Source organism: Ahaetulla prasina, chromosome 6 (genome assembly GCF_028640845.1).
Source record: "Ahaetulla prasina isolate Xishuangbanna chromosome 6, ASM2864084v1, whole genome shotgun sequence".
Classification (NCBI taxonomy): Eukaryota; Metazoa; Chordata; class Lepidosauria; order Squamata; family Colubridae; genus Ahaetulla; species Ahaetulla prasina.
This window is the reverse complement of record NC_080544.1, coordinates 2,964,295-2,987,665: the sequence shown is the minus strand read 5'-3', so window position 1 is coordinate 2,987,665 and position 23,371 is coordinate 2,964,295. Positions and strand designations below refer to the sequence as shown.

General features: G+C 41.6%; 1 protein-coding gene across 12 annotated transcripts in view; it reads left to right on the top strand.

Moving 5' to 3' along the window:
- Nucleotides 1–23,371, top strand: part of LDB3 (LIM domain binding 3) — a 161,488-nt gene that overhangs the window by 12,200 nt on the left and 125,917 nt on the right. For 7 of the 12 annotated variants that reach the window (XM_058187041.1, XM_058187040.1, XM_058187036.1 and 4 more), the window contains exon 1: nt 6,556–6,778. In XM_058187041.1, the coding sequence (XP_058043024.1) occupies nt 6,686–6,778 (93 nt within the window). In that variant the 5' untranslated portion in view covers nt 6,556–6,685. The other 5 variants (XM_058187030.1, XM_058187032.1, XM_058187031.1 and 2 more) reach the window with 5 other exon arrangements.

The window sequence follows — 23,371 nt, the reverse complement described above, 5'->3', positions numbered from 1 at the left end:
CCCACGGCACGACTGAAGAACTGGTTGCGGCCTGGGAACGGGCTGCGGCTGGGGCTTTGGACCGTGTCGCGCCTTTGCGGCCTCTGACCCGGCGTAGATCTCAATTGGCTCCCTGGTTTTCCGAGGAGCTGAGAGAGATGAAACGCGGAGAAGACGCCTAGAGAGTGTTTGGAGGTCTAGCTGTTCCGAGGCTGATCGGACACTAGTGAGGTCCTTTACTAGGACCTACCTAGTGGCAATGAGGAGGCGGCGTCTCACGCTTCCACCCTCATTGCATCGGCAGATAACCGCCCGCCGCCCTGTTTGGGTGACCCGTTCCTCCTTCATCAAGAGGGACGGATGACCCCTGCAGGGACGAGCTGAGGAGTTTAACGGTTATCTATACGATAAAATCGCTCAGCTTCGGATAGTTTGGACCAAGATTGCGATGATACAGCCGGGACGACAGAGACGCGTCTTGTTGAGGTTATTTGGGATGAGTTTGATTCTGTGGCTCCGAGGACATGGACAGGTTGCTGGGAGGTTACATGCAACTACATGTTTACTGGACCCGTGCCCTTCCTGGTTAGTGCTGGCTGCTCAGGAAGTGACACGAGGCTGGCTCCAGGGGATTATAAATGCTTCTTTGATGGAAGGGGTTTTCCCCGCCGCCTTGAAGGAGGCGGTGGTGAGACCTCTCCTCAAGAAGCCTTCCCTGGACCCAGCTATTTTGAGTAATTATCGTCCAGTCTCCAACCTTCGCTTTGTGGCGAAGGTTGTTGAGAGTGTGGTTGCATGGCAGCTCCCCCGGCACCTGGAGGAAACTGTCTATCTGGACCCGTTCCAGTCCGGCTTCCGACCCGGTTATAGCACGGAGACGGCTTTGGTCGCGTTGGTGGATGACCTCTGGAGGGCCAGGGACAGGTTGCTCCTCTGCCTTGGTCCTATTAGATCTCTCAGCGGCTTTCGATACCATCGACCATGGTATCCTGCTGCGCCGGTTGGAGGGATTGGGAGTGGGGGGCACCGTTTATCGGTGGTTCTCCTCCTATCTCTCTGACCGGTCGCAGACGGTGTTGACGGGGGCAGAGGTCGCCCCGAGGCGCCTCACTTGTGGGGTGCCTCAGGGTCGATTCTCTCGCCCACCCTGTTCAACATCTATATGAAGCCGCTGGGTGAGGTCATCAGTGGTTTCGGGGTGAGTTATCATCTGTACGCTGATGATACTCAGCTGTACTTTTCCACCCCGGACCACCCCAACGAAGCGGTCGAAGTGCTGTCCCGGTGCCTGGAAGCTGTACGGGTCTGGATGGGGAGAAACAGACTCAAGCTCAATCCCTCCAAGACGGAGTGGCTGTGGATGCCGGCATCCCGGTACAGTCAGCTGCATCCGCAGCTGACTGTTGGGGGCGAGTTAGTGGCCCCAAAGGAGGCGGTTCGCAACTTGGGTGTCCTCCTGGACGGACGGCTGTTTGTTGATGAACACCTGGCGGCCGTCGCCAGGAGGGCCTTTTACCAGGTTCGCCTGGTTCGCCAGTTGCGTCCCTTCCTTGATCGGGATGCCTTATGCACGGTCACTCACGCTCTGGTTACGTCTAGGCTGGATTATTGCAATGCTCTCTACATGGGGCTGCCCTTGAGGTGCACCCGGAGGCTGCAGTTAGTCCAGAATGCGGCTGCGCGAGTAGTAACGGGAGCCGCTCCTGGCTCCCACGTGACACCGCTGCTCCGTAGCTTGCACTGGCTTCCTGTGGTCTTTCGGGTGCGCTTCAAGATTTTGGTAACTATCTTTAAAGCGCTCCATGGCTTAGGACCCGGGTACTTACGAGACCGCCTGCTGTTACCTTTTGCCTCCCACCGACCCGTACGCTCGCACAGAGAGGGTCTCCTCAGGGTGCCGTCCGCCAAACAGTGTCGGCTGGCGGCCCCCAGGAGTAGGGCCTTCTCTGTGGGGGCAGTGACGCTCTGGAATGAACTTCCCCCCGGTCTGCGTCAAGTGCCCGATCTTCGGACCTTCCGTCGTGAGCTCAAAACATATTTATTCATTAAAGCGGGACTGGCATAATTAGTGATGTATTTTAATTGGGGTTTTAATATTTTTTAACTTTTTAATTTAAATTTTAATAATCGGCCTTTAAAATTTGCTCTTTTTAATTGTTGTTTTAAACTGTATATATCTTTGTTTTTACTTTGGCTGTACACCGCCCTGAGTCCTTCGGGAGAAGGGCGGTATAAAAATTTAATAAAATAAAAATAAATAAATAAAATAAAATAAATACTACCTTCTGTGCCCCGTTTTGGGCCTAGTAGGCCTCCCTGCACTTACCTGGGAGCCAAAATGAGCTGCGGGGGGCCTCCTGGAAGGGGTGGGGCGGGGCAGGACCAGCCAGAGCAATTTAACTGGCCCAAACCAGCAGCTGAATCCCACCACTACTCAATCTGGAAGCCAGATTCACTAAACAACTCTGTTATTTTTTTATTTATTTTATTTATTTATTTTTGTCACAACAATATATGTAAGTATCATACAAAAAGATTATATAGTATATAAACATATATATGAGTAAATATTAGGAGGAATAAGCATATATATATATAAGAAGAAGAAGAAGAAAAACAATAGGACAGGAACGGTAGGCACGTTTGTGCGCTTATGCACACCCCTTATGGTCCTCTTAGGAATGGGGTGAGGTCAACAGTAGAAAGTTTTTGGTTAAAGCTTTTGGGATTATGGGAAGAGACCACAAAGTCAGGTAAAGTGTTCCAAGCACTGATGATTCTGTTACAGAAGTCATATTTTCTGCAATCTAGATTAAAGCGGTTGACATTAAGTTTAAATCTATTAGTTGCTCTAGTATTATTGCAATTAAAGCTGAAGTAGTCTTCAACAGGAAGGACATTACAATAGATTATTCTATGAGTTTTAAGTTGTTACTAATGTAACAACTGCAGTGATACACTTAACAATGGTGGCAAGACAGGGTTGACAACTTGACAACTGTCTCACTTAGCAATGGAAATTTTGGCCTCAAATGTGGCCGTAAGTCAAGGGCTACCTGCCTAGTTTTGGAAGTGATGGGTGATGGTGAATTTCTACTTTATTGTGTTGGACACATTTGGATTCGATAGGATGTTCTGGATAAGATAGAAATAGCACTTCCTGGTGGGATAAATGCCAAGTTTTTAATCTCTGCTGAAATAAGAAGGCTTAGTAAAGTGATCCACCTCCAAGCTGCCTTTTCAATTGACTGACGGAGATTTTGCTGATGCCGGTGGCGTTCAAGTGGTGTAGTGGTATTATTATTTTGAAATTATTATTGCCACCCTGTCCATAGGACTTACAATAGACCTCTCAACCATTGTCAACAGCAGCAGTCATGGTCTTATATTTTTGGGTTGCCTCATTGCATTGAGAAAGAGCGATATTCCTTCTCTCTTAACGTCTTCATGAAACCACTGGAGGATATGCTTTCTCAAGCTTTGAATGCTGTGGAAGACCAAATGCATCCAATTAATCTACAAATGTGTGCATTAGAAAATGCAGAATTAGACCAATGATCAGGACAGTTGCTCCAAGTGCTTAGAGGTCCAAGATGTCCCCTTGAAAAACCAGTTCTGTGTTTTGGAGGGGGGTGTAAACTTTACTGTGCCATCAAAAAATGCAAGAACCTTTGCCAATTAAATACATCTCTGTGTATGCCCATGTTTGCCTTTCAAAATATCATTTTTAATTGTCTCTTTGCTTTTTTTTTTTTTGCTATGATTCCAGTGGCTTTTTTTAAAAACAAACACTTCCTGATAATTTTATTATAATTTTGAATGCTTCAGCATTGAACATCATTGTGAGTTTCCGAAGGCAATAAAAAAACAAATATAAAATGTGCCTGCCAATTTTTTATTTATTTTTTGCCATTTGGATGTCTCCTCCTCCTTTTCTATTTCCTGTATCTAGCCAGTTTTTAATTCTCAAATCACAAGTTCTAACTCTGCTGCATCAAACATTATATTTTTAATGACTGTTCATGAGTTCATGTACATTTTCTGAGATTATGTACTTTGCATGATTAAACAGCCAGAGTTATTGTGTGCTTCTCCCATTTGTCTGTTGCTGGATCTGTTTAATTTCTGCAGGAAATAAAAGTCCATTTGCAATGCACACAGCGTAAAACTGTTTTATTTTAACATTTTAATTAGTCTGTGCGAAAGGAACCAAACCATTTCAACAGTTTGGATTCAAAACCATTAGGAAAAATTATGTTCCTTAAAAACAAGTAGAAACAGACTGACACTTTTGAGGAAAATAGCTGGAATTTTTTAAAAAATGTGGTGATGTGTTTTTTTAAAGTACACTTTATGGTTTTTCCCAATTTGCATTCACAATGTCATTTTAGAAACCCAAAATTGTGATATATAATATAATATACAAAAGAATGATTGGATCTTATCTAGCTGATGTTCTACAATTATCAGGCTGGTAAGAATTCAGCTTTAATTACAAACTTAGGAAAATATACTAATATAGCTAGAAGAAGTAAGTAAAATACTGAATTAGGGTAACAGAATAACAGAACAGATAACAGTAATAGTAATAATAACAGGAACAGAATAACAGAACAGGGACCTTGACGGTCTTCTAGTCCAACCCCCGGCTCAAGCAGGTGATCCTATACAATTCCACACAAATGGCTGTCCACTCTCTTCTTAAAAGCCTCCAGTGAGGGAGTACTCAAAGCTTCTGAAGGCCAGCTGCTTAATTGTTCTAATTTTCAAGAAATTGGTTCTCTCCTTGATTAGTTTCCATCCATTACTTCATGTCCTGATTTCAGATGCTTTGGAAAATAGCTTGACCCCCCCCCCTCCTCTCTGTGGCAGCCCCTCAAATATTGGAAGACTGCTATCATGTCTCCCTTGGTCCTTCTCTTCACTAGACCAGCCATGTCCAGTTCCTGCAACTGTTCTTCATATGTTTTAGCCTCCAGTCCCCTCATCATCTTGGTTGCTCTTCTCTGCATTCTTTCTAGAGTCTCAACATCTCTTTTATATCGTGGCGACCAAAAATAATAATAATAAACTTTTTTTTTCAGTATGCAAGTTTATAAGACATTGAACTACCATTCTGATTTTCTTAGTTATCAACCAGCTGAATATGAGCTAATATAAATAATATTTCAGCTGATGATAAATAACAATTGATATTCAGCTGTATAGCCTTATTCTGGAATATAACATTATCCTTCATTGATTGGTCTGTGGCCAAAATTCTATCTTGTAATAGTAAATTTTATTTGGGATGAATGAGGATGAATTTCTTTGTGCTTTCTAGTCTTCTCAGTGGGATTATGCCTTCCTTCCTTCCTTCCTTCCTTCCTTCCTTCCTTCCTTCCTTCCTTCCTTCCTTCCTTCCTATTCTCTTTACAGGGAAAGGGACCTCATATTGTTATCTGTCTCCAATTTTTTGAATGTGAAAGCTAAAACCACCACAGAGCCATCCCTATGGAGTCATTTAATCTCTGGATGTGAAAGGGTTTGTTAACCATCATCCATGCTTAGAATACAGTTGACCAAAGGAATTAGTTTAACCTTTGCAAAACTGGATCTGTTAAGGCTAAATATAACCCCACTCCACCTCAATTGGCACACTTAATGTGCACATATATACTTCTATTGTGCACATATATACCTCTATTAAACTAAAAGGTATTCTTAGTAGTTATTTGAAAAAAAAACGAACTCATTTTTTTCAGTATCAAAGAAATCATTGTGAATATCTAGCCATTTGATGTGGAGAGCTTTAAATCTGAAAAGACAGGAGCCTTCTCTGATTATCTAGAATGCCTACTCATCCTCTTTGCAAACATGGGAGTAGGCGTAAGAGGAGGAGGAGGAGGAGGAGGTGGAAGAGGAGGAAGAAATAATTAATTACATTGCTATAGTGATATAATGTACTAATTCAGGCTAGTTATGTTTTAAGCTGGGAAACATTCCTTAGAAAAACTTAAGACAAGAAAAACTTACTAACACCAAATCAATTTGCATAAAATTGTGCTGAGTGAAAATAAGCTTGATATGTAGATAGATAGATAGATAGATAGATAGATAGATAGATAGATAGATAGATAGATAGATAGATAGATAGATAGATAGATAGATAGATAGATAGATAGATACTGTGTATATGTGCATAAAACTGTCAAATGGACAATATATATATTGATATACATAAAACTCATTCGGTGCATCCTGAGGGAATCAGGCAACGAACAAACCAGAATCTTACACTGAAAGCTCCTTTAAACTCTTATTTTAACTTGCCCTTAAAATAAGCTGCACTTTTATCTTAGAAAAGTGGCTTTGAGCCTGAACAAGGGAAACCGAGGCGCTTCGGAAAGGTCTGTTCACCTCCCTGGGGCTCTATATTAGACTTCTGAGTCACAGAGGTTTTGCATAGCTGGTGTTGGGTTACCAACCATGTATGGCTTCTTCGTCAGGGATATCAGTATCTGTATTATAAGTGCTATCTATTCTTAGATGACACTTCGGCTGGACTGACCAGGCAAGAGACAAAAAAGAGTATTATTTTGTGCTTTAATCGGATAGAAGTGGGGGGAAAAGAGCACTCCTTTTTTAAAAACAAGACATACCCACCTGTATCCCACCCCTCTGTTTCGCAGAGCCCGGGGTTTTCCTGGCATAAAGGAGAGACAAAATGTCCTTCAGTGTGACTCTCAATGGATCTGGACCATGGGGCTTCCGTCTGCAAGGAGGGAAGGACTTCAACATGCCTTTGACCATCTCCAGGGTAAGGGCGAGATACTCAAAAGCTTTTTTTCTTGAGATTTGGGGGTTTGGACTTTTGTGGGTTTGCTGGAGGGAACTGGCCAGGGCAGGCAGGGGTGATGAGATTCCTGGGCAAGTATTTAAAAAAAAAAAATGGCAGATCCTTGCAGAGTAAAAAGTACTATAGTGACAAGGAAGGGGACTTACATGCTGCTCTTCTGCCTTGTCTAATCCATAGGCAACAAGAATAGCTCACGTATATAAAGTTGTGACAGTGGGAGACATTTTTGTGGCAGCTAGATGAAAGACTTTCTCTGGCTTATTATCCCAACAATTCTCCCATCAATTAAGTAGATGAAAATGACTCAAATCTATATGAGTTTTGGTGGTCTATGTATCATCTATTCTTCTCCTACTTTTTCTCCTTCTCCCCCACTCTCTCTCCATCTCCCGTCCCTCCTTCTCCCTCTCCGTCTTCAAACTTAATTTTCTTTTAGCACTGCCTTATCTAGAATAAAAATGAAAGGAAATGGTTGCAAGGGGCAGGATGGTCATGATCATTCGTGTTTTTTTATTATTTATTTATAAATCATATTTATACAGCCACCCACCTCACCATCAAGTGACTCTGTACAGCGTGTTTGCCCATATTTGATCAATGGGCTCCCAATATCCCTAAGGGTTGGTTTGCCTTCCAGTAAACGGGCTGGATTTTGTAAAATGTTTGTGTTAAGCCTCAAATAATATGTGGTGTAATAATTAATACATGCGATTAGCATTGATTCCTTTATTGCTTTTCCATTTTGCTATCATCTGTAGTTCATTTCTTCCTGGAATTTCTAAAAGGAAGATGTTGCAAGATCCTGCATAAGGACGTTGTAAATCTCAACCTCAAAACTTTAGCCCTACAACTCACAGGTTTATTTTCCCCTTTTCTGATGTTGGGATTGGGACTTGGGATACTGTTTCTATATCAGCGAGAAGTGAAAATAGATAACAGAGTGCAGGAGAATCAGGATAAGAAGAGCCACTGGCTCTTTAACTGCAATCAAGGTGTTAGAGTGAGTTGTAAGTCTATGGAGATTCTCAATCATCCAGGTCAAAAACAAAGGTGTTTTTTCAAAAGGCAACTGGACTTTTTTTCCCCTTGAAGACATTTCACTTCTCATCCAAGAAGCTTCTTCAGTTCTGCTGAAATGAAGAAGTGAAGAACTGAAGAAACTCCTTGGATGAGAAGGAAGATGTCTTTAAGAAGAAACAAAGTCGAGTTGCCTTTTTTAAAAAAACACTTTTGTCTGAGTTTCTAGACAAAGATGTGGGTGATGGGCAGTGTGCTTCAAACTTATATCTGGTCTTCCTCCTTTATCCTGTTCTGAAGCCCTAGAACAGATGCTGAACTTTCCTTCTCCTGCATGTTAGGGATCCAGAATAAAATCTAACCTTGCACAGGAACATTTGGGGGGGGTCGTTTCCCCCAACTTTGGCACCTGGGTATGTCCAACTGCACTCAGCCTCAGTCTGTCAGCGACTCTTTTCTCAGTCCTTGGAGAAGGTTTAAATTAAATAAAGGAGTATATTTGTAGCTCAGGGTTGAACTGAGGGATCCTTGGAGCTCTCTGAGCTTGGTTCTCTTCTCGCAGGTGATTCTTTTACTTAGCACTGATGTGTTATCTAGTTTGGGTAATGAAATGTCTTGCAAGAAAGCAACAGAAGTTCAGGGAAATCCAAGGATACCTCAGTTTTGAATCAGCTTTTGAGAATGACCAGGAAAGGACTATCTGGGCAATCAGATTGCGTATATATCTTTGCACATTGTTGGATCTCAGCCTCTTTTTCCAACTTCCAATTCCAACTTCTTGAGTCTATGTTGAAAAATCTCAAGGTGGTAACCATGACGCTTCAATGCTGTGCTTATTTTTAACATCTCTTTTGCACAACACAAATAAAAAGCTAGTAAGGCTTTGATTACCTCATCAATACCTACCATCTTGATACTTTTTCACTGTATTCTGTGGATACACCTCCCAACTTCTCTCTCTGTTTCCCTTTTCTTCAATTTTTTTCCTTCCCCAAATCCCCAACCCCCAGTACAATTTTCTCTGCCGTGGAGTTTTTACAAGGCGATTTTCCTCTACTTTTCCAATTTTTAAAAAATTTCTTCTCAGCCTTGCCTGCTGATCTTTCTGCTGTGTGCATGGCGAGCTCGAGCTTCGTAAGGATGGGGAAAATGAAGGATAAAAGAGAAAGGACAATATAATTTGAATTACTGTAGCTGCGTGGAACTTTAAATGTCTTCTTCAAAAGCGTGAATTGGGGTGGGGGGGATCAGATTGTTCTTGAAGAAGTCACAAAAGATGTCCAATCATTCTGAATGGAAAAGATGGAGTCAAACAGGCCAAAGTCATCTAATGTCCATCCTAGGAGGACATCTTCTTAAATCTTCTCTTCTTATATACTTAGTAACATTTTCAGTCTTTCCATCTATGTTTTCACCCATATCACATTCTTCCTTTGTGCTAATTCTGAGTGCTTCAAACGCTTATGCTGGTTTGCCTTATGACGTTGATGGATACCCATGGAGAACTATGCCCAAGGAACTTCATAATGGAATTTCAAACCTGCGAAGTCAGTTTGCAGAAGATCTAAAAGCAGAGCTTAAATTCCAAACATGCCAATGACTTTCCTTTGCTGGGCTCACAACAGAACTTTCATTCCAAACTAAGATGATTACTTCTGCACCACATTCCTTTTATTCTGGTTTTATTCCTTTGATGGGGAAAAAAAATGAAGGAATTGATTTATGAGGGGAAAATCATGGGGATCATATTAGGAATGTAACCTCCATTTCTATCCCAGATCACTGTTTCTCAATCTCTGCCATTTTAAGATGTGTGGACTTCAACTCCCAGGATTCTCCCAATCAATATGCTGACTGTGGAATTATGGGAGTTGAAGTCCATATATCTGGAGTTCAGACTACGGGTTCCTCTGAGACCCTCAAAGTCCGTTGCTGCAGAAGGAAGAAGCAGGACAAATAACCAAAATCAGAAATTGGGAAGATGAGTTTTTATATATTTAAATGAGGAGGAGGAGGAGATAAGGGTAGCTCCTATTCCTAGCATGAAGCAAGCTATGGTAATGGCCAAAATTGTGGAAACCTTTTGGGAAAAGGGTATTTTCTAAAACTAGCTAATAACACCACCTTTTTTGCAGTAGTACCATAAAATTATATATCAATGGAAAGATAATTTAATCAAGAATGTAATGCAATAAATTTTATGAAGGATTTGCTATTAGAATAACAGTTACAGTATAAAGAAGAAAAGTGAAACAAATAGAAAAAAATGAGATATACATAAATTAACACCATAGAAAAAACGGGATATACAAAAATTATCACTATGTCAGTTAATATTTAGTTGGCTAATCTTTAGCATGAATGATGGCCTTACAATGACTTTCCATGGAGTGAACCGAGTCTTTTAGTTCTGCAGCTGTTATAGTGTGAAACCAAGATTGAAGGATTGCTTCTATTAACTGGGTTTTATTGCTGGGTCGCTTCTGACTAACAAGTTTCTTTAGTCAGCTCCATAGATTTTCAATTGGGTGAAGGTCTGGGCTATTCCCAGGCCATTGGAGCAGTGGAATGTGATTATCTTGAAACTCAGAAAAAATATGGTGTTATTTGCCATCAAACCTCAAAAATACACTTTCCCAAAAAGTTTTCACTATTTTGGCCACTACTGTATATTTTTTATGCATTAGAGAGTAACTTCAACATCAACAATAGAAGAGCATTAAAACACTTTCTTCTCGTGTCTGCTTGGAATGACACAGGCTGGTTATCCATCTAATTATTCTGCAGCTCAAAATCGTACTGGCGTGTCTAACTCACAAGTGTCTGGGTGAAATACTTTGCTGTCGAAAAGCTTGTGAATTTCTTCCTAGGATGTTGTAATTTGAAGATCTGTCAGGCATCTATTCTTGATATGTCAAGCATTCATCATTAATATATGTTGCCATGGCTGTACTAAGAATGAGACAGACAAACTCTCCCACATGGCAAATATTTAACAAAGTATGTGGCTACTTACTATGTGAACAGGCCATTGGTGACAGGGCATATGCAAGACAGAAAGCAAAACAATAAACTTCTATAAACCCTTCTTGAAGCTTTGTGACAATCCTTTCCAGAATTTGAAAATGTGCTGTACTGATACCAGGATAAAAATGTACTTGAAGTTAATGCTAATATTAATATCAAGATAAGGTAATGTAGAAATAAACAGTAGGAACATCTTTCTTTAGTCAATTACGATGGCCACTTATCTCCAGCAAGTGTCTCTGGGTGATGAACAATAAAAAAAATTAAAACAGTTAATAAAAAAAAAAGAAATTGAATACAACTAGAGGTAAAGAGATGTTATAATCTGCCAGTGTCAACCTAACTAGGAAACAGGCAGGGGTGGGCTTCAAAAATTTTACCAAGGGGTTCTCTGCCTGGTTGCTGGGTGGGCGTGGCCACAGTGGGTGTGGCCTAGTTGGCCTCCTGCACCTCCCCGGGCTCTGGAGGCTTTTTTCGAGCCTCCAGGGGGGCAAAAACAGCCTCCCCAGGCTCAGGAGGCCCTCTGGAGTCCTGTTTCCAGCCTTCCCAAACTTCCCGTAGGCCCGTTTTTCGCCCTCCCTGAGCCTCCATGTGCGCCCTTCACTTACCTGCATTCAAAACAGGAAGCGTGGGGACTCCTGGGAGGGGAGGGGTGGGCGGGGCCAGCCAGGAGTGGGATTTGGGGGTTCTCTGAACTGCACAGAATCTCAGCTAGAGGTTCTCTGTAACCCCTGTGAACTCCCAGCAGCCAATCCCTGGAATCAGGGCCCTTCACACACTGGGGATGCCAAGTCTGGGCACATAGCCAGGCCTTCAAGACCTTCTGAAAGGCCAACAGGATTGGAACCATTCTAATCTCAGGAGGGTGGATATTCCATAGGGCAGGTGTTACAGCAGAGAAGACATGCCTCCTGATCTCCACCAGCCAACACTTTTTGGCTGACAGGACCTGTAACATACCCAAACATTTGACCCAAATATGACAGATAGAAACAACTGGCACAAGAAGATCCCTCAAATAATGTGGTCCTAAGCCATGAAGAGCTTTAGAGGTGACAACTAGCACCTTGAATTGCACCCAGAAACACACTGGTAACCATTATAGCTCATGGATTAGGGATGTTCCGTGGGTTGACTCTCCAACACCATTGACTATCAGTGAACTCCATTCTGCACAGGCTGAAGCTTCCAAATGCTCTTCAAGGGCAGCCCTATGTAGAGCGTGTTGCAGTAGTCCAAACAAGAAGTCCGAGAACCTGAGAAGAAGAAGGGCTGAAGTTGCTATACGTACATACAATTGTCTATAATGTGAGCAATTGTCTATAATGCCATTTTTAATTAGCCTTTTTAGAAAGAAATGGTGTAGCAAATGTTTAAGGGATGTCTTTTTATGATCTTATTTTCCTGAGCACTTTGGGGAAACATTTATTTCCCATCATTCTCTGTGATCATGAAAATGGATTTTTTGCTCACAGGGGAAGAAAGATGTTCAAAGAAACTACTGTCTTTGAATAGGTGATACCAGAGAGAGCTATAATTTTCAGTCTTATAAAATCTCACTCTAATGCTATCTTCCGTGTACAACAGTCATAAAACAGCATCAATTTTATTGAGAATGTGGTTTTATGAACTGCTTATTATATGACACTCAGTAAAGACACTATCTAAATCAGAAATATGTAACATACAGAGACTCCTGTGGGTATCTTACATTTCTCTTTGGCCTTAGCCAGCATGGCCAATCTTCAGGGATGATGACAGCTGAATCCTAAAATGTTTGGGGACCACCAGGTTACTTACTCCTGATCTAGACAAGAATCACCTTGTCCTAGGAAGACCCCATGGCATCAGGAACAGGTGGATTCATTTTTGGTGACTGATTTCTACCATTTTGCCTTTGTGTAGGAAGATTGCTGGTCTTCTTCACTATGTTGCTGAATTGACATGTAGATGCACCTTTGGAGTTGCTGTTTCCTTCAGACTTCGGGACAATGTCAAGGGCATCCTAGATTCTATTGGATTAAGGATCGACACCAAAAACAAAACCTTCCTACCTGCAGTCTTTCCAGTGGAAAGAGTGCAGAGTGCACTGGAAAGAGTGCAGAGAAGAGAACAAGAATGATTAGGGGGCTGGAGGCTAAAACCTATGAAGAAGGGTTGCAGGAATTAGGTACGTCTAGTCTAGGGAAAAGAAGAACTAGGGGAGATGTCATAGCAGTCTTCCAATATTTGAGGGGCTGCTATAAACAAGAGGGGATCAACCTATTGCACCAGAAGGCAAGGCAAGAAACAATGAATGGAAATTAAACTATTCAAGGAGAAAAGCAACCTAGAAGTAAGAGAAAAATTTCCTAACAGTGAAAACAATTAACTAGTGGAATGTCTTGCCTTCAGAAACTGTGGGTGCTTCATCACTGGAGGCTTTTAAGAAGAGATTGGACAACTATTTCTTGGATTGGTATAGGGTCTCTCCTGCTTGAACAGGGGGTTGGACCAGAAGACCTTCTAGGTTCCTTTCAACTCTATTATTTCTATGTTCTATGCTTATAGGCTACAGGAGCAATCAAGGAGGAAGAAATGAGTCCAGTTTTATTTATATATCATTGCCATTATGCTGCATCCAGGCACGGTTTTTAATCACTGCCTCCTTTGTGCAATATACTATCCAGTCTTGATAAGCCCTAGCATGTCATCCAAATTATGGGTCAAAAGTGCATCATAGTTCTACCTTTTACTCAAGTATTGTTGATGGATTACCTTCTAGAATTGCAGCTGAGTTCCTTCTTCTTTGGATGACTTAAAGTCAATTCTTCCTTCCAGCCTTCAGACAAGGAATGCAAAGAGTAGATCTAGAATGAGGGCTGAATGAAACTGTTCCAGTTGTACCACATTTTCACCCTTTTTGCAGGTGCGAATCGCGGTGACATGGGCAAACCAAGGAGGCACATCTCCTCTTTCAGCCATGTTTCTGACTCTCATTGGGACATTGTTCTGTGGTAAGCTACTGAGTGGTTAAAGCTAGCAACCAGGAGACTGTGAGTTCTAGTCTGGCTTTAGCCATGTAAGCCAGCTTAGGTCAGTTACTCTCTCTTAGCCCAGCTCACCTCACAGAGTTGTAGTTGTGGGGAAAACAGGAGGAAGAAGATATATACGGAGTATTAGATATGTTTATGACCTTGAGTAGTTTATAAAAATAATAAAGGTAGACTATAAAATAGATAGATAGCTGGATGGATGGATAGATAGATGATAGATAGATAATAGACAGAGGGAGATAGATAGATAGATAGATAGATAGATAGATAGATAGATAGATAGATAGATAGATAGATAGATAGATAGACAGACAGACAGACAGACAGACAGACAGACAGACAGACAGACAATAAATAGAAGGATATAGACAGGCAGACAGGCAGACAGACATGTAGATAGACATATAGGTAGAGATAGATAGATAGATAGATAGATAGATAGATAGATAGATAGATAGATAGATGGATGATAGATAGATAAAGAGACATACATACATACAGACAGACAGACAGAACACTTATTCACAAAGATGCTTGATTTTCATGGTCATTGTTTAGACTGTAAAAAGAGTTTTCATGAATGGGCCAACCCACATTTGAATAAGGATTGAACTCTTCTGTCCTTCTGGAAGTCAACAGCTTCTTTGAAAGAGTTGGCTGTCCCATTGGATTCTGAATGGCCACGTTATAAAAACCTATACAAGCCAACAAAGGATGAGAATGGAAAATCTCTTTGCTGTCTGTTGCTTTTAATCTCCACAAACTGTGAAATAAGAGATATAAGCACTGCTGGAGTTTTTCACTCTGGGTATCAACCTGGTTCCCTGCTAGCTTTGGAATCTGAACACGGTTGCAAATGTTAGCCAATCAATATGTAACCACCATCCACACTTGGCCTCTTCTCCACAGGCCAGAAAAATGCTGCTTATCCATTTACCTTTAATCTTCTTATTTTCTTTTTTCTAAAAAGCCAAGGTTTTCAGTTCAGAGGTGGAGAAAGAGATAAAACTTAATCTGCACTCTCAAACAGCAATAAAATCTCTCTCACTTCTTTAAGTAGCATCACATTTAAAACCCTCTTCAGCCAGCTTTTGAAGGGCAAAGACTGAATAGGAGAGAGAGAGAGAGAGAGAAAGAGAGAGATCTTCTGCAATCTATGATCCATTTATGTTCCCCTAATATTGATAATATTAATAAATAATAATAATAATATTAATAAAGTATCAGTGGCTAAGACATTGAGCTTGTCAATCAGAAGGTCGGCAGTTCAGCGGTTCGAATCCCTAGTGCCGTGGAACGGGGTGAGCTCCCATTACTTGTCCCAGCTTCTGCCAACCTAGCAGTTTGAAAGCACATAAAAAATGCAAATAGAAAAATAGGGACCACTTTTGGTGGGAAGGGAATAGCATTCCGTGCACCTTTGGCGTTTAGTCGTGGCAGCACACAGGACCATGGAGATGTCTTCAGACACGGAAACGTCTTTGGCTTTGAAACGGAGATGAGCACCACCCCCTAGAGTTGGGAATGACTAGCACATATGCTAGTGCGAGGGGAAACCATTACCTAATATTGAAAAATACTAGTAGTGAATCAATATATACTATAAACATGTAATTAGTGAAAGTTTTATTTAAAATCCAGCCTGTGGACATTTCTCAAGCTTATTACAATTCAGCAAACCATTACAAAGGTGCTTTTCCTTTCCTTTTTTAATATTTTTTTATTTTTAAATATACATAAGTATTAAATACTGTACATGAACAGTGTGGCATCTGGATATCATTATATCTGGGTATTTTGTATCAAAACTGATACAAAGTAATGATGATAATATTGATAATATTAGTTGCATTAATCATACTCACATAATTATAATAATATTAAAAACATTGAAATGAAAGTTATTAACATGTTAGTTGTCAGGCCTGGAAACCATATTATATTTGCTCAACCATGTATATAATCCTTCATCATTTAATTATTCAATATTTTAATACACAATACTAATAACCATAGAAATATCATTTACATATACATAATAAAATCATCTTTCAACTTCTGATCTTTACATCTTCATATTAAGGTAGAAACTAGAGGGGGAAATAATATTATGCATATTTCTATATAATATTTTAAAATTAATATGAAGATGCTTTTCCAAAAGGCAACTGGATTTTCTTGTTTTTTTTCCTTGAAAACTTTTTGCTTCACATCCAAGAAGCTTCTTTGGTTCTGACAAACTGAAGAACTGTAGAAGCTTCTTAGATGAGATACAAAACATTTTCAAGGAGAAAAAAAATAAGAAGGTCCAGTAGTCTTTTGGAGAAGCACCTTAGGGACAATCATAACCTAGATGATTGAAAATCTCCACCGACAAATTCAATAAATTGTATTTGTGATAACTTAGTACACAGCAAGTTAAGAACAATGAGCTTTTTGGTTTTGTTTAAGAAGTCTGGAGGACCTTCTGAGTTCTACCCTAAAGCTCCAGGTGATCACAACTAGGTTGAGTGTCAAGAAAGTTCAGTGCAGGAGCCCCTGTCAATCAAGAGGGTGACAGGTGAAGGCATAGCTGCCAGTTCCCATAGAACTGAACACCGTGCTTAGAGCCTGGTCATTTATCTAAAAATAAGTGGCCAGCAAAGGCTGTAAGGAAAGTTAGCAGCCGGGTAAGTTTTTAAGGTCACACTTCAGTTTCCTATATCTGGAATTCTGGATTTTCTTATGGCCAGCAGGTGTGAAAAATAGTTTTGATGCTTGCTTTTGCCCGGGGCTTTTCATACATGGCCCCAAACACAGCATTCATCTCCCACCCACTTTTTAAAAAATTAAATTTGGTAAGGAGATCCTTCTCCAGCCTGGTATTTGTTCCTTCATTCCTACCTTATTGCAATTATTTAGTAAGGAGTTTGAAATGCCTTTGGGGAAAAGTGGCAAAGGTGAATATCAGGCTGACCTATGAGACTCCTACCTTTTTGTCGTGGTTTAACATGGTGTAGTTGGGTTGTAAGCTGCTCAGGTAGGGCTTCTGAAGATCTGTTGGATGGAGAAGTTGATTATGAGATAAGATGACATACTTAGAAGTATGTCATCACAATGATTCAATCTTTAAAACTAACCACTTGTAAGCAAGGAACCATTTCATATATAATCTTCATGTTTCTGCTGAGCTTAAATTTGCTGTTATGTATGACCAGATCTTCTGCTTACCTAGAAGTCAGCTTCTTTGATGCTCCGGTTGACATTGGAAAGACTTTTCAGCTGTTATAAACTTAACTGAGGATTAGGAGACTCCTGATCCTTCTCAAATACATCTCATAGAATTCAAAACTTCCCGTTTCCCTGCAGTGGGCACTGGGGATTTACCCCTTAGCTAGAAGGGAGGGCTAGTGAGAGATATGTTGCAGCATGACATTATTTTCCTTTTCTTTTCTAAACACTGGGGGAAGTTTTCTTCTTCCCCTGAAGAAGACAATATCAACCTGTCTTCTTCAGAGAAAGAAGGAAACTGGTTTGATATTGTTGCAAGAGGGATATCATAGAATCCTAGGCAGGGGTGGGTTTCAAAAAATTTAATAAGGGGTTTTCTGCCCAGTTGCTGGGTGGGCTTGGCCATGGAGGGCGTGGCCTAGTTGGCCTCCTGCACCATGGTGAGTGGGGTGTTTTTGCCCTCCCTGGGCTCCAGAGGCTCCGGAGGCCGTCTGGAGGCCAGAAACGGGGCCATTTCTGGCCTTCCTGAACTTCCGGTAGGCCCATTTTTTGCCCTCCCCAAACCTCTGTGCACGCCCTGCACTTACCTGCATCCAAAACAGGCCAGGTGTGGATTCCTGGGAGGGGAGGGGTGGGCAGGGCCAGCCAGGAATGGGATTTGGGGGGTTCTCTGAACTGCACAGAATCTTAGCTAGAGATTCTCCTGAACCCCTACGGACCCCTAGCAACCCACCCCTGATCCTAGGCCTGGAAGGGACCTTGGGGGACTTCTAGCCAACCCTCCCTGCCCAAATCAGTAATCCTTATGTTGGTTCATATGCTGACATAATCATCAGGAGTTGTCTGACCCAAGAGACTTATAACTTTACAACAGCATCTGTGCCTGTATTATATTCCTCACCATCGTTTTCAGATGAGCTCAGGACTGGATAATCCACACAGGCCTAATTATATTCATTTTATCCTTACAATACATCTCAGGTAGGGCAAGTGATAACTTATCCGATTTCAAAGCAGGAGAAAAGGCTGGATATTTCAACTGTTGTTAACATTCATGATCAGTTCTTCTGAGTCCCCCGTTTCCCAGTCACATCCAATTATTTACAAAGCAGCTTCAGACAGACTCCAGAACAAAGAAGCACTTTCCCCTTGCAATGCGAGTTTTTCTAACTAGACATCTGGGGGGCTAACCCCAGACCTCCAAGTGCAGAACAGAGTTATAGCCTTAAACTAGAGAGGGATGCAAAACCAACCAGCTGATCAGGCCACCTAAATTATCATGCAGGCAGAGCCCTCGCTGATATTTGATCAAGCACAGATTGTTCTGTTCTCTCTGAGGCAAAGAGGTCTGAAGGACATGGGGAAATTATGTTGGACCGAGGAAGCATTTGCTGTGATTTCACACCAGGGTAAAGACCTGACAGCTTGATCTTCTGTTATGCTCCTTCTACAGTTCTTATTGTGTGTCTCCAACGGCCCTGACCTTTGTGAGAATAAAATGAAATATTGGCCTTTTTAACAGCCGTGCTGAATGACAGCTGAAAGGATTTCCGAGAAAAGTTATCGGAAGGAAATAGTTTCAATTTACGTTAATTGAACCACTGAATCACAGTGGTTAGAGTGCAGTACTGCAGGCTACTTCTGCTGACTGCCGGCTGCCTGCAATTTGGCAATTCAAATCTCCCCAGGCTCAAGGCTGACTCAGCCTTCCATTCTTCCGAGGTGGGTAAAATGAGGACCCAGATTGTTGGGGGCAACAGGCTGACTCTGTAAACTGCTTAGAGGGGGCTGTAAAAGCACTGTGAAGTGGTATATAAGTCTAAGGGCTATTGCTATTGCTATTAATACAATTGTTTTTGAAAAAGTCCTGGATGTGCCTGATGTGTTTAAGTTACAAGAATGAAAATAGGCTATTATTATTTGCTCGTCAGGTCGCAAAAGATGTTCACATGACCCTGGGACACTGCAACCGTCATAAATATGAGCATCAGAATTTTGATCCTATGACCGTGGGATGCTGCAAAGGTTATAAGCAGGGGTGGTATTCACTTACCTTTCCACTGGTTCGCAAACGGGAGCACGTGCGCGCACACGCTTGCTACGCTCAGGCGTGCCTCCTCCATACATGCACAGAGCCTTCTGCACATGCACAGAGGGTCAAAAACAGGACATGATGACATCTGGGCAGGTGGGCGGAGCCTCCCACCACCTGCACTACTGGATTGTGCGATCCAGATACAATCGGCTGAATTTCACCACTGGTCGTAAGTGTGAAAAACAGTCATAAGTCACTTTTTTCAGTGCCGTTGTCACTTCGAGAGGTCACTAAACAAACTGTTCATATGTCGAGGACTATCTATACAATATGCACAATGGCACCCTGCAATTTTATATAGTCAAGGAAAAGGTGCAGCTACTACTGTAAACTTCGGTAGAGAGCTGCTAATTTTGCATTCTGGTGTTCTTTGACACACCTTTTATTAGAGATTGAATCTTCAGCCCCAGTCAGCCCTAAATAGGATTACGCAGTAAAAGTATATATAACTGAACTATCTGACTGATAAATTATCCATTACAGACTCACCACCAGTGCTGTGCCTTTAGGCTTTTCAATTTATTCTGTCTTTCTCACCCAACACACACACTTGGTGAATGAATAAACAGGAAAACCTACAGGCCATCCACCCGGCTTTCTGAGCTGGTATAAGCTGAAAAGGCCATTCAATCGAAATGTTTCTAACAGGACCTACTCAGATGCAGCTGGCAATTACAAGAAGAAAGCCTTAAAAGTTAATGCTCTTTGAATGAGTCTTCAAACTTTAGCCCTTAGGTGAGAAAAGTCTCAAGGCTTAGAAGCCTAATGTGTGAAATGGCCCTTAGAAAGCACAAAGAGAAGCAATTTTGTCCTAAAGGACCAGGAAGATCTAAAAAGCAAGGGCACCAAATAGATCGGTGGGTGTAAATTCCTTCCCTTGGTTTCCCAAGCAAGTAAGCGCTTACATAAATCCTGATGGGATGGTGGCAGAATTTTCTTCTGATTCGTTCATGGCTCAGCCTTCAGGACACGGCATCCAAAATAATCTGTGTCCAAATTTGTGTAGAGGGGTGTAATTTGATTCTTGGACGCCATCCAGAGGCCCTGATTTGGGGAAGGGCAGCTGACAAATTTGGACTCAATGCTGCTTTTCATAATTAGGGGTCATTGTTGGACTTGCCTTCTGTGGTAGATGGGAAAATAGCGATTATTTCCAATTTAGCTTCATTCATCAGTGACATTGATCTTTCTTGATTGCTGTACTTAAGATAGTCCTACTGCTTTCTATTTAAAGGCGGTTGGCTGAAGAATTCTCATGCCTGTGGCTCTCTGGTGCTCAGCCAACTATTTAATCTGTGCAACATGGAACGCTAGGAAATAATTTCTTTAAACTGGTTTTAGTTTTAGTGACAGTTTAGTTTTGGTCACCATGATAAAAAAAAAAAAAAGATGCTGAGACTCTGGAAAGAGAGCAGAGAAGAGCGACAAAAATGATTAAGGGACTGATGGCTAAAGTGTATGAAGAATGGTTGCGGGAACTGGGTATGTCTAGTAGTCTAACAAAAAGTAGGATTGGGGTAAATAGCTCCCATGTGACACCTCTCCTGCGCAGTCTGCACTGGCTTCCAGTGGTCTTTCGGGTGCAATTCAAGGTACTGGTTACCACCTTTAAAGCGCTCCATGGCAGAGGACCGGTGTGTCTACGGGACCACCTACTACCACCAGTTGCCTCCCATCGACCCGTGCGCTCCCACAGGGAGGGCCTCCTCAGGGTGCTGTCGGTTAAGCAGTGCCGGCTGGCGACCCCCAGGGGGAGGGCCTTCTCTGTGGGGGCTCCTGCCCTCTGGAACGAGCTGTCTCTGGGGCTTCGTCAACTCCCCGACCTCCGGACTTTCCGCCACGAGCTGAAGACTCTTTTATTCCATCGTGCAGGGCTAGTTTTAACATGATTTTAACATGATTTTAAATTTTAAATGGGGTTTTATTTCTTTTAAATTTTATGCCGCATATTGAATTAGTCTTTTAAATGGTTTTTAACTTTTGTTATATGTGTTTTTTATTGGCTGTAAACCGCCCTGAGTCCTTCGGGAGAAGGGCGGTATAAAAATCTAATAAATCTAATCTAATCTAATCTAAATTGATAGCAGTCTTCCAATATCTAAGAGGCTGCCATAAAGAAGAGGGAGGTCAACCTATTCTCTAAAGGACCTAAGGCAGGAGAAGGAGTAAAGGGTGGAAGCTTTCCAAGGAGAGATCCAACCTAGAATAAAGGAAAAATTTCACAACAGTGAGAACAATTAATCAATGGACTGTCTTGCCTTCAGAAGTTGTGGGTACTCCATCCCTGGAGGTTCTTAAGAGATTAGACAGCCATTTGTTTGAAATGGTATAGGGCAGGGGTGTCAAACTCAAGGCCTGGATCTGGCCTGCGATGTGGTCAGATCCAGCCTGTGGGGCCATCGTGGTCTACCCAATGTAAAGAGGAAAGATGCCAGCAGTTTGGGGAGTAGCATCAAGCTGGCCACATCCACCCAGTTGGCCACACCCACCCAGTCGGCCATGCCCCTCCCGGCCCCCTGAGGTCAACCACAGCCCTGATGTAGCCCTCAATGAAATTGAGTTTGATACCCCTGGTATAGGGTCTCCTGTTTGGGCAGGATATTAGACAAGAAGTCCCTTCCAACTCTGTATTCTATTCCATATTCTGTAAACTTTATCTGCCCAGCATCACTTGCGTACAGATTGTCCTCAAATTAATTGGGACCAGAATTTTCATTGCTCAGTTGCATAGTGATCGAATGACCTGATTGCATGACCTTTTTTTGCCATAGTCATTAAGCGAATCACTGCAGATGTAACATGTAGGAGAAGAACAGACAGAGCTGGGGGATTCACCTCTGAGATTTATACACTAAGGCTTCTTGAAAACAAAAAGGAAGAGAATTCCAGGCCACTGAAAAAGTTGAGAATTCAAGTCAAAGACAAAAAGTCTGAGATTTGTACGGGAAGTTTTTGATTAACATTAATTTCTTATGCGAAGAATGTAGAGCGATAATCATTTCCCTTCAAGATTCATTCTTAATGGCACTTTGTACCAGTTTGGTTAACAAAATCTCTTTTAATTATAGCAGCTACAATAGAGCAGATCCTTACTGTTAGAATACTGATAATATCTTACTGATAATAGAAACTTAGACTTAACAATTTCTTACTAGTACACTATAGCAATAGGACTTCATATATATTCAAGAATGATTAACTGATATGATAACTCTATTCTAAGAACAGCATTGATTAGAAGAGATAATAGCTGCAATCAAACTAGGAGGCCAAAATATTTTAACATTTTGAAATATGCAGATAAGGCCATTTTGGTAGCTGAAAATAGAAAGAGGCAGCTCATCATGAAAGTCAAATTAATATATTAAGAAAGTAAAGGTAATGCCAACTAGTGTGCTTAATAAACATAGAGTTGACAACAAAGCAGTGGTGGAATTCAAATTTTTTTACTACCGGTTCTGTGGGCATGGCTTGGTGGGCATGGCAGGGGAAGGATACTGTAAAATCTCCATTCCTTCCCCACTCCTGGGGGAAGGATACTGTAAAATCTCCATTCCCACCCCACTCCAGGGGAAAGTTACTGCAAAATCCCCATTCCTTCCCCACTCCTGGGGGAAGGATATTGCAAAATCTCCATTCCCACCCCATTCTGGGGCCAGTCAGAGACGGTATTTACCGGTTCTCCAAACTACTCAAAATTTCCGCTACCGGTTCTCCAGAACCTGTCAGAACTTGCTGGATTTCACCCCTGCAACAGTCAAATATTATATAATTTTGTCTTTATGGACTCCAGGAAGGATAAAGATGGGACTGTTCTGGAGAACTGAAAAGACGAATGCTCTGGAGAAATTAAAATTAAAATGAACTGAAGCAAGTCATCAGGAGGTCCTTGAAGGAGCTATAAGAAATTATTATTAGAGATTGTAATGGTCACTGTTTGTCCATGTAGTTTTCCAGGGTCAACGGCACTTATCTAAACATTTCAGAATAGCTGTCAGCATTCCAGAAAAAAACCCAACTCCAAGTAAAAACTCTGAAGCAAGCATCTTTCAAAGTTCTATTTACTAGGATAGGTAAACTGGCACATCTGGGAAAACCCAAATCTGAGAGGTCTGGGTTTTCCCTCAGTAAATCAAAAACCCCAAAATCATCCCCTGACTCCACAGTTGA